Source organism: Hippichthys cyanospilos, chromosome 16, assembly GCF_059441005.1.
Source record: "Hippichthys cyanospilos isolate Australia breed blue-spotted pipefish chromosome 16, RoL_Hcya_1.0, whole genome shotgun sequence".
NCBI classification, from domain to species: domain Eukaryota; kingdom Metazoa; phylum Chordata; class Actinopteri; order Syngnathiformes; family Syngnathidae; genus Hippichthys; species Hippichthys cyanospilos.
Genome location: NC_142384.1, coordinates 606,777 through 618,987, shown reverse-complemented (window position 1 = coordinate 618,987; position 12,211 = coordinate 606,777). Strand labels below are relative to the sequence as shown.

General features: G+C 40.5%; 1 protein-coding gene across 4 annotated transcripts in view; it reads left to right on the top strand.

Annotated features, from left to right (window-relative positions):
- Positions 1-5,102, top strand: part of LOC148410104 (syntaxin-binding protein 4) — a 152,446-nt gene extending 147,344 nt beyond the window's left edge. For 2 of the 4 annotated variants that reach the window (XM_088436542.1, XM_088436539.1), the window contains exons 19-21: positions 186-235; positions 311-441; positions 4,740-5,102. In XM_088436542.1, coding sequence (XP_088292668.1) covers positions 186-235; positions 311-441; positions 4,740-4,786 — 228 coding nt within the window. In that variant the 3' untranslated portion in view covers positions 4,787-5,102. The remainder of the gene's footprint in view (positions 1-185; positions 236-310; positions 442-4,739) is intronic. The other 2 variants (XR_015868144.1, XM_088436541.1) reach the window with 2 other exon arrangements.
- Positions 5,103-12,211: the final 7,109 nt, after the last annotated feature.

Below are 12,211 nucleotides of genomic sequence, written 5' to 3'. Positions count from 1 at the left end.
TGAAACAGCAAGAGCAGAGCTCTTAAAGAGAAAGGACTTTATTTTCCATGGGTTACACTGTTGTAGCTCTTTGAACGGCTGTCGTACAAGCCATCCCATACCATCCCCTTTCCACTAACTGATCTATGCAACCAGTGACTTAGCCTTGATGCCACCTAATAACTGTGCCTGCGCTCTACCCTCAGAATGTTCACAAGGTATTAACAGCACCCAGCCTGTCTGTAGGAGAACTTAGGTAAGGCATTAGTTACCACACCAACTGTCTGTCATTCTGTTAATTTACTATTACAGTTTGTTCTGTATATGCTAGGAGTAACCTCTCTTCGCCAGCTGCAGACAGTCCCGACATGCTGTCGCCACTTCCCGATTCTGCTTTGCAGCTGGCTGTTAAGGCCAAAGAGCTGGTGCAGGGCCTATTCACCCTCCCCAATGATGATGAAGGTATATCGCAAATTCAGATGATGAAACATTTGAACCAGGTTCTAAGGAACTTTTTTTGTTTCAAATCTTTAAGTCTATTTTGTGGTAACAAGGCTGGATGGTCAAAGCAATGAAACATGCTTTACAGCAGGGGTCACCAACTTGGTGTCCGCGGGCACTGGGGAGCCCCCGAGAATCACATGAGTAGCCCGCAGACTTGTTCTGCAAATAGTTTACAAGTGATTGAACATTGTGATTTTCTAGGAATTTTACTAACGATTATGGATATATGACATATACATTACATCAGGGGTCACCAACTTTTTTTAAAAATGGAGAGCTGCTTCTTTGACGTTGAGGAATACAAAAGGCTACCAGTTTATGTGAAGACCCCGATCATGTCATTGATTTTGCACAATATTTAAGAAAAAGATGTAGTAAATGTGTAAACTGTAATACGTTGCGAGTAATAACTGTAATAAGATTGGTGACCCCAGCGTTAGAGTTTAGAACATACATTATCATTTGGGGATGATAATGAGCTACAAAAATTAAGTCTATTTCAAAAGCAGCTGTAGGTGATAAACTTAAACCTCACCTTTAAAGTTATTAACTGTGCTAGAATGATGTCCCATCCATCCATCCATCCATCCATCCATCCATCCATCCATCCATCCATCCAACAACAACAACTGATGACAAACAATATAGACGTCACAAGTTACAAGCTCGGACAAGTATTGTGGTGATAAAGTGATCCCTCATTTTTTGCGGTTAATGGGGACCCGAACCCCCGTGAAAAACTGTGAAGTAGCGTTCCCCACCCCCACCTGCGGGGACAATGGCCATGCATATATTTGAAGTTTGTCAAATATGTTTGCGAAAACCCTCAGTACATTTCTTTCCCATGTCCTGTGATCTCTTAACTGGAGTATTGTGTTAAAACAGTCTTTGTTTAAACAGTGTTAAAACAGGCTCTTTTAAGTTTTCATTTTCAATAGGGGAGAGTGGGGTAAGATGAGCCACTGGGTAAGTTGACCCACCCCTTGTATCTAGGCAACCATACTATGTGTGGTCATGTGATCACAATGGCAGGAAGCCCTCATCATTGCCATCTTGCAGTGGCGAAAGTAAGCCCATTAGTAAAGAGATAAGCCTAATTACATGAGAAAAGTTGTTTTTTGACTGTCAAAGTAAAATTTCTGCATTTTAGGTAAAATGAGAGTTATGTCAAACAAGATTATCTGAGACTAAAATGATATGTTACACATATTGGTGTATTTGTAAGGTGTAAAAACATGTGAATCACTTACCTCAAAACTAGCCACGTTTTTTAAGATAGCCTGCTTTTCACAAATCGGTGGCTATGGGGCAAATTGAGCCCAAGGTTTTGGGGTAAATTGAGCCAGTGGTTCAACTTACCCCATAAGGCACTGAAATTCAGATGAATCCTTGATGTAATTAAACCCTATTTTTCTGAAGTACGCTCAACTGATTTGCTGTGTTTACCATATTTTAATCGTTTTAAATCATATTTAATCGTAGTTTTTCCTTGAATCCAGAACCAAATAAGTAAAATTCGGCTCATCTTACCCCACTCTCCCCTACATAGCAGAGTGCTTTCAGCACAGCACATACTGTAACACTGAGCACGCTACCCCTCCACTCTCCCCCCCACCCATGTTTGCATGCCTGTTCACTACTGTATGTTAATTCTGCCTACCCCCCATCCCCTCGCCAATTTTCATATTAAAGTATGTGCCGTGTGTGTGAAATATGTTTCAACATTGCCATAATGCATAAGTACGGAGGGTACCTGTCTTTCCCATGCCCAGTGATCTCCTTACTGTAGTCTGGAGGTTTAAAAGTCTCTTTTGGGGCACAAACTTTACATTCCTTTTTCAACCCAAAGCCGAGAAAGTAGATTGCTTTGAATGAGGGTCCAAACGCCAACTCATGCTGCAGTGCTGAGTGGGCTACCCCCCCGCCCTCTAATTTCTGCTTGCAGGTCACTCAATTTCTTTCAACACGCCTCCTCCTTGCCCATTTTTGCATTAAATCCATCCCTTTCTATCTGCCCACACCCCACCCCTCTTTTCATGTACGGTAAGTTCTGCACGTTTGTCAGACACGAGCCACAGCAGTGTGCAGTGCTAGTGTTCTTTTTTCCTGTAAAGTCTTTATATAGTGGTTAAGTTTGAAGCAAAAGTGCCTTTATTCAAACAAGATTCTGTATTAGGGCTGTTTTAGTGCGTTAGACTCCACATTAGGATTGAGCTTGAAAGTGCTGCATTATGCGCTGCTGTGAGATGTCGTTCCAATAAAAAAAAAACGTGTGATGCACAGAGGGTGCGATAGGAGAAGCATGAAATAGCGAGGGATCACTGTATTAAGAGTATATCTTGATATATTGTAAACTGTGAATGTCACATAGCAAAACCCAGAAAACAGGTGTGCCGTGATTGGTCATTAGCTTAGACTTGTGCACATGTGATGTCATTTTTAGTCGACTGTGAATGGCAGCGTGTGTTTTTAAAGGTATTAATAGTAAGTGAAAACTAATTTAGTTTTCGAATTATTTATTGAAAAAAAAATAACTTTTTACTGCTAAAAGTGGCTAAGTGTAGTATGCCTTTAACCCCAGTGAAGGTCCCTGCTTTTCACACTTGGGCCTTCAGTGATTTGGCCCCCTCAGAAGCACACGCCCGCATTTCTGGACTATATGGGCATTTAAACATCAATAAACCCGCATCAGCAATTGAAACTTATTAATTAAGCTGTGTCAATATAATGATACAACTGACTGTGTGATACTGTCAGAACTTAAAATAATTAATAATAATTTTGAGTTATTTGTCCACAAAGTATTTCGAAGTCCACTAAGTGTCATGCCGGTGTGGCATATTGGTGGCAGATGTTTGAAGGTGGATCCAAAATGCAGGCAGACAGGATGAGATGAGCTCAATAAAATGGTTTATTACTCGCAGAAGACGGGCGAAACACGAAACACTAGAGCTGGAATAATTTTAAGCTATTTGTCCACAAAGTTTTATGAAGTCCACTAAGTGTCATGTCGGTGTGGCATGTTGGTGACGAATGTGGGAAGGTGGATCCAAAATGCAGGGAGGCAGGATGAGAAGAGCTCAATAAAACGATTCATTACCTGCAGAAGCTGGGCAAAACACAAAACACTAGAGCTACACAAGAGCTGAAACGTTGTACGGATTATACTATTGTCCCCTGGTGGTGGTATGTCCCAGCAGCGGAGGGCGACATGGCACGTGTTGATACAATACAATCCAGTAAGTATTCCCAAGTACGGAGGTCTGTCGAATGGAAATTCCCAAACCTGGAAAAAAAATGTACACATTAAATTTTCCACGATTGTTACATTGATTGATTTTTTGCAATGGAAATTCCCGTATCTGGAACTCGGAACCTATTCGGGGATCCGCTTTAGGGCAAGGACAGGAAATTCCCGTTCCATATAACGGAGAAGTATCTGCTCCTCCTTTTTTAAATCTAATATCATCGGCTCCAAAACGGCCACATGTAAGTGAATCTTGGAATAAATTAAATTACTCAAAAATGCCTGCAGAGGGAATCAAAAGACAAAGACAAGCCAACTCTAACAAATCATGAGGTGTTAGGTGCTGTCAGAGACCTTTTGCGGTGAATTAATTAATTCCTTTTAACAATAAAAAAACAAAAAAAAAGCGCCAGAGCACAGCGCAAGTTTATAATGTTTTGCCCTTTTTTCCTTCTTTGGGTGGTACTATGAATCTTTTTTTTCCCAAGAAATTTATGTTATCAGCGGCTCAATGGGAAGAGTTTTTAGCATGTTAAACAGTTAAGGGACCCAAATTCAAATCCAGCTAGCTCCAACTTCCTGTGTGCAGCTTGCATGTGCTCCCTGAGCCCACATGGGTTCCCTCCGGGCAAGCCAGCTTCCTCCCATACTCCAAAAATATGCATGGCATATTTTGTGCGTGAATGGTTGTTCGTCTCTATGTGCCCTGCAATTGGCTGGCGACCAGTTGAGGGTGTCCCTCGTCTAGTGCCCGAAGTAAGCTGGTGTAGGCACCAGCAAATATTATTACTCATAAGCATGTAAATAAGTCTCTGTAAATGTCTCTTTTTTTTCCCCTTTTCAAGGAAGAACATGAAAAATAATGAGAATACATGATGATACCATCCAGTGTTTTTATAGCGCGACCAGGAAACAAATTCAAATGAACAGTGGAGTGTAGAGGAATTTGTCTATATGGTCTTGCCTCGATCCTTTCTTTAAACAACTTTTTTTTCCAACCTGTGACCAGTTACAGAGGAAGAAATGGCTCCAGATGTCAGCACTCACTACTTGTGAACCAAAAAGATGACCACGGAAGAACTTTAAATGAATGTTGCATCGATGTCAGCCCTCATTATATGTGAACCAAAAAGATGACTACAGAAGAACTTTAAATGAATGCTGCATCAATCAGATACCAAAACATAGCCAGGATAGTCCAACTCAACTTTTAAAATAAGACTTTAATTTCAGACCCACAGGTTGTAATAAGAGACAGAACACCACCATTTAATGCAGGGGTGGGCAATTCCAGGCCTCTGGGGCCGGTGTCCTGCATGTTTTCCTGTTTTCTCTATCAAACACACCTGATTCAAATGATTAGGATTATTCTCAAGCTCCAGCAGAGCTTGTTGATGAGCTAATGGTTTAAATCAGGTGTGTTTGGGAGAGAAAACTGGAAAACATGCAGGACACCGGCCCTCGAGGGCTGGAGTTGCCCACCCCTGATTTAATGCCAAAGTTCACAAGTAATACACATTTAATTCAATTAGACAACCTCAGTTTCCAGTGTGGCTTTTGTAGAAAGATTCAATCATGCTAATGCCCTCTTTTATCGACTTTGATGGACATCTCCATGAAAACAGATAACCTCTTGATTAAACTTGTGTTGAAGCATGAGCACAAAAAATTGCAGACTTAATACCGTATTTTCCATACTATGCGGCACACCGGATATTAAGGCGCATCTTCAATTAATTGCCTATTTAAAAAAAATAAAATAAAAATCATATATAAGGTGCAGCAAATTATAAGGCACAGACAGAAAAGGAACAGTAGTGGGTGGGGTTGCATTATTCACCCACTAGATGGTACTCCACTAAAGGAAACGAGTGAGGCCGACCAATAGCAGACCAGCATCTCCGTGAGGAGACTCCGACCAATAGCAGACCAGCATTGTCGTGATGCGTTGCATGGAGGCATTGATGGCAATAGAAAATAAGAGCAATTACCTAAAAATGCTTGCAGATGGAGACAAAAAAAACACAAATACAGCTAACCCTTGACAGTCTTCACAGTTGTTTTTGTCGCAAAGCGGGGAAAATACCTTAAAGAGGGGACGAAAAACTCAATATTCCAAATAGCAACATGAAAAAAAGAGACGCTGTAACCCGGGGGTCCACTGTACTGTAACACGGCGATTCCACCACATTGTGTTAAGTTTGCTTGGAACACTTCATTGCATAAGCCTAAAAAGGGCTTCTTGGGGCTCCAAAGGTGACTCTACACGGGTCCCGTTCACTGTGAAGCCGTAAATGCTGTGCTAAAACAGCACGTGGTCGAATCTTTTTTTTTTCCAGCACGAGTGTAGCACTCTCCCCTCCTCTCCTGCGTGCACTTCAATCAAAAGCGCTAACACATTAATTCAAAATGGGTAACAAACGTGAATAAATGAAAACACAATACATAGTAAAGATGTTACACATGCTCCATGTAGAATGAGTGAGTATGTATATACAATGTTCGTTTTAACTTTGAAGTGTATTAATTGAATCGCGACTCAAACAGTAATATATACTACACACATTAGTGCCAGTTGACAGGAGGAAAGCCTTTGCTCCTTTTGTCTCAATGGCAATGGCACAGACGAGCAGAAGCTTGCACTCGCTTTAGGCCTCATTCAATCAGCAAACGAGAACACAATTTTGCTTTTGTAACCAGATGTAGACCACGTTCTTTTTCCTGTTTGGTGCTTGTTTAACTGTGGAATTGATGCGGTGGCATGCACGGCGGACCAGATTTTTCAAGTCTTGCATAAAGTTGACGGACCACGGTGGACCGTGGCGGACGTGGTGGAATTGCTCTCATTCATTAACGTGGGTACGTCGTGCTATGGCACGGCGCAACGGAGCGGAGTGCGGCAGAAGTGGTGGAGTCTCCCTGTGCATTTTGGAAATCATTGATGGGTTAGGGAGCAGATGGCTACTGACACTTACATGCATAATACACTTACCAATCAGCATATGAAAAGTTTGCGACCATACTAGTTTGGCATTGCAATTGCTAATGTTAACATTGATGCACACCCCTTCACATGGGTTATTTGTGGCGCATTGTTTGTTTAGTAATGGCTAATGATTATTTAGTGATTATCGTATTTTCCGCACTATAAGGCGCACCTAAAAGACTTTTTTTTTTTAAAGCTGATGGTGCGCCTTATAATCAGGTGCGCCTTATATATGGATCAATATTGAGATTGGGATTTGTAGATAGGGAATGAACTGATAAAGTAAGCTTTACCTGTATCTTATATGTGTTTACAGTTGAACAAGGTTGGTCATATTGACATTATTTATGCTATTGAGACTTTAGAGGTATTATTTGAGTTATTGTTATGATTTTGAGTATTACTATATTGTGATTGAAAAACTTTTAAAACATGTCATTAATTGAGGGTGCACCTTATAATTTGGTGCACCTTATATGCGGAAAAGTTTTGAAATATGTCATTAATTGAGGGTGCTCCTTATAATCTGGTGCGCCTTATAGTGCGGAAAATACGGTATTTAGTTATTTATTTAGTGAGTATGATTCTATAGTTTTTACTTTTAGTATGGCTGCATGTTCATGAAGCTCACTTCACTAAATTTAGATAAAGTAGCAAGACGCTAAGCTTCATGGCTTGTGAGACTTGGCTGACCAGCGCTCACCAACTTGTATCCAACATGTGATAACAGAACAGTTGTAAATATCATTTGATATGACCAATATATTAATAACACCGGATTATAAATCGCACTGTCAGTTTGTGAGAAAATGTAAAGCTTTTAGGTGTGCCTTATAGTTCGGAAAATATAGTATTTCTTTCTAACATTTTCTACCCGGTCAACAAGCACACACGCATGTAGAGGACAATCTAAATCTAAGTGTCTAATAAGACCTCCCCATGTGTAAGACCTCCCCATGTACTTCTACTTCCAGAGATGTTATGAGCTGCTGAAAAAAATGTAGTGAAGTGAAGAATTGATCCCTGCCCTTGTTTTACTTTCCTCTTACTATGTGAACTGAAGCAGAGCAAGAGCATTGGTCGCAACATCAACATTGAGAATATGTGCTTTGTTTAGTCAACATCTCTGCATGTTATGAGGGATGTTGTTGCATGTTAAGGAAATCAGTGATGTTTTGTAGCATTTTTGTGTAATCATGTTGGTAATCAAGCCTAACAGCAATTCCATCGTGGTTCTGTATATTTCTATGAACAATACTGTATAAACACAAGTTGTCATGTCAACCAGACTGAATCCTTTTTGTGGCTTCATATTCCTTCTGTTAAAGTTTTATAGTAAAGGAATAACTGCAACTGGGGCCGTATTGTGTATTAACTTCAAATCAAAATGGTACTACTTCAGTAAAAAAAAACAAAATAAACAAAAAAACCTAAAATGTATTGTTTTGTGAACTGCCATTTTTGTTTTCTTAGAGATTATTATGCCAGTGTCCGGTTCATCCACTAGACATTTGTAGAAAAACACCACTCACTGAAGGAGCAAAGACACCTTTTTGCCTGCTTATCAGCTCCAACCACTCCTCTTCATGCGTCTCTTTTGGCAGGGGTCTAGCGTCATCCTCCAATAAGAGATCTTGACTAGGGCCCAAAAGCCCTTGGCATAGCTGCCAAATTTGACCCCGCCCAAACCTTCTTCCACCTCAAGTTTCTTCTAATATGTTTAACAAATTGTAGTCTCTCGCTGCAAACAGCTTCAATATGGTTGAAGTACAATAAATATAAACTATATAATATAAACAAAATATAAACATTCCTACATTTCCCGTTTATTCTTTTTTTGCTTAAAAACGGTCACAAAAAGTTTCCAAATGGCTTTAAATGCAAAAACAAGAACCCCTAAACAAGTCAGGCGTCTTGAAATACTTCACTGACTTTCAGTATTATCAGGTTCTATAAACCTGCTCCCACCGATTCGTCAGACTTTGCTCACCTTTCCTTTTTGGATAACCCAATTGAGATGACCACTTTACAATGTGTGAGATGTATCCAAATTTCCTTTCTGAAATTTTTACCATTGTTGGTGTTACTGATGAGGGTCTTCCCACTTCGAGGCATGCGAACGCTTCCTATTGAAGCTTCAAATCAGGACCCAGTTCTCCGGAGCAACCAGCTCATCCTGTTGAAAACAAGTGCGATCACTTCCTAGCGAAGACATGGGAATGCCCATGGCTCAATATAATAGCCCATTTAAAAAATGTTTTGGTAAAACATGTTTGTTAGTTTTCCTGACATAAATCTCAATTTTTAAGGTCGCAGCCTGACCATTGTTTATGTTTTGTACAGGCCTTTGTTGTTGCACATCAATAAGGATGCAGCCAGAGAAGATGTCAATTTGTGATATATGAGCTTCCGTGCCCAAAAAAGTTTTTTTTTTTTCCTCTCATTTTTTTTCTCTCTTCTCATCATGACCCAACAATAAACCTTCTTGCAAAGGTTGGTCTTTCAACTTCCGTCTCCTTCAACATCAACCACAAATGTGTCTGCTTTTTCCTTTTTAGATTGTAACACTCTCTCAGCGTGCAAAACATTGTTCCAATGTTCCAGTGGCCTTGTCTACCCAATGTTTGTTGACCCACTGCTCCTCATAAACACTTCCTGCATTGTGATCCTCAGGGATGCCACAATTTGACTTAAAGCATGCAGTCATCCTGACTCTATATTCTTTGAATGGTTCATTTTGTTTTTGTGCTTCTCTCTCAATAGCCGTATAGTTAGCTCTTTGTCTAAATTTTTCTCTAGTTCGCTCCATTAAGTTACGAACTCCACGTGTGAGTTCTCTGCTGTCGTGCTCCAAAACAATATTGCATTCTTTCGGTTCCCAATCTCCTCTCACACTGTGCCAATCATTTTTTAAAGTCGTCATCCAGACTTGCTGGACCTCAATGCCATTTTTTAGGTCGTTAAGACGTCCTAAGGCAGACATGTCCAAAGTCCGGCTCAGTGGCCAAATGCGGCCCGTGGTCAATTTCCATCCGGCCCACAGCTGCTGTCATAAAATCGGTAACGTCTGGCCCGCGTGGAGAATTAATACATTGGGCAGCAGCGCTGTTACCTGCGTGTGCTAAATGCTGCCATCTATAGGCTCAATTAGGAACAGCAAATTAGTATTTGAGTAATTGACTGTATGAGCCCCTAATTTTCTAAAATGGCGACAATCAAAAAAAGGAGGAAAGTTGAGCTGCATGTGACGCAGTGTGCTGCGGTCAGCACCAGCAGCTTTATATCGACAACTTTTACTGAAAGCTGGATAAGGACAAGTTTCCGAGGGATTCGAGCATTTAGTAAGAAAATGCTAAGCTTGTTCGGTTCGACGTATTTGTGTGAGAAGACATCCTCGGTTATGAACTTAAATAAGAGCCGTGTGAGGACACGGCTATCGGACTCTCACTTACAAGACATCTTGCGCATCCATACTACTGCCATACAGCCACACCTGGCCTTTGTCCTGCACTCCAGATCTCAGTTTCACCCATCACACTCATGTGGACAAGTCATTTTTCATTTACGATGTCTGAAAACATTTTTGTTTTTTTTTTAAGTTTTCACTCCAGAATAATAACCATTTAAAAATCCAATCAACATTTATAGTTACTAATTTCATATTTTAAATGAGCCCTGCACTTGTTATATAACTATTACTTGTTAATTTATCTTATTTTGTTTAAAAATTCTATAAATATTAAACTGCCATGGTGAGATATTTTTTTTATGTTTCAAATGTAATTTGCACCCAAGAGTACAATTTCTTCTGTTCAATTGTTACAAAAAGTAAATTAAAGTGTTAAAAAAGTGAAGTTAAGTGAATATTCAATTTCAATATTTAATGTCAATTCATTTTTTTATATGCATGTTTCAAATTAACCAAAACACATACTTAAGATAGCTGAAATGAATATAAGAAAAGCAAATGTTAAACACAGAACGGCTCGCTGAAATGTATTAAATTAATTGCTGTTATATGTAAAGAACACCTGCCAAGTTTGGCCTGCCTACATTTTTAACACACCAAATGGCCCACTTTGCAAAAGGTTTGGACACACGTGTCCTAAGGGCTTCCATCCATTGAAAAAATTCATTAACATCAGTTCTGTGGGATGTGATTGACACGGTTGGGCGTGGCGGCTTGAGGCGGTGTGGGACAGGGGAAAGGTGGAACCGAAAAGATACAGGGCAGACTGGGATGAGGCTCAAATGCGGTGAATTTAATAACAAACAAAACCAGGGTTGGAAGGAACCAAAAAATACAAAGTACAACAAAAATGCTAAACTTAACTTACTGGGGCAACAAAGAACGGGAGGCAGCACGGGAAGGATGACACAAGGGAGCGCGAGGCAAGACAGCGGGGGGAAGACGTACAATGACCCGACAAGGGACAAGGCAAAACACTGGGGCTTAAATACTAACAGAACTAATTAAGACGCAAGACACCTGGGAACAACAAGGGGCGGGGAAACTGACTGAAGGAAACACTAGCCTGGAACACATGGGTGACAGGTGAGGTTAATTACAGTGACGACACGCGGGGGAAACATAGAGAACCTATAACTGAAACTACACAACCCAAAACCCACAACAAAACGGACAGGAACGTGACAGTGATACCTTCAACGGCCTTCTTCACATCATCTTGTCTCCACGTCCTATATACCAAAATGGTAGGTGACCCATCATTCATGTTACAATTTGCAACTTCTATCAAAGGAAATGTATCATGCCCCTCTGTGGAGCCTGGTGGTGCGGGGCATTGTGGTGCGAGGAGAGAGTATTTCCCCAAGTCTTTGAAGAAGTCAACCCCAAATCCCTACTTTACACGGATCTGTCGGTCTTCACTTTTAAATTTACTTTTCGTTTCTGTGCCACTAAATTTGATATCCTTGTTCCCGTCTTTAGCCATTCTCTTTTTATATGTGGCCAGGTGAGAATTAAGACCATGCACACACTTTATTTTATGTGGGCTTTATTCCCCGACTGCACATGGAATATGCACAGCATTCATTTACAAACAACGAGATTAGATTTATTAACAAATAGACAACAGTAGTGGCTTGCTGAACAAAGAAAAAAAAACACAAAAAAATTCAAGCCACTGAGCTGCAATGGTCACATGTATGACAAACAAACTGAACTGTTCAATACACTTAATATTTTCTCCAATGTTCACGAGTGCACTCAGAAGGCGACGGACAATCTCCCCTCTGAACAGTATGAACGGTGACACGTTAACTTTACACAAACCTACTGCGACTCTACACGAGATTTTTCGTCGTCTTATTGAACCTATTGAAATTGACTATGTGTTACCTTAAATTCTATCGAGGCACGATTGAAATCACGAGACGGAACGTCCACTTAACGTGATGCCTCCAAAACCGTCAGTCTTCGCGGGTTTTTTACTCTACTTCCTGGCCTGGGTCTCATGCGCGCTACTCGCTCT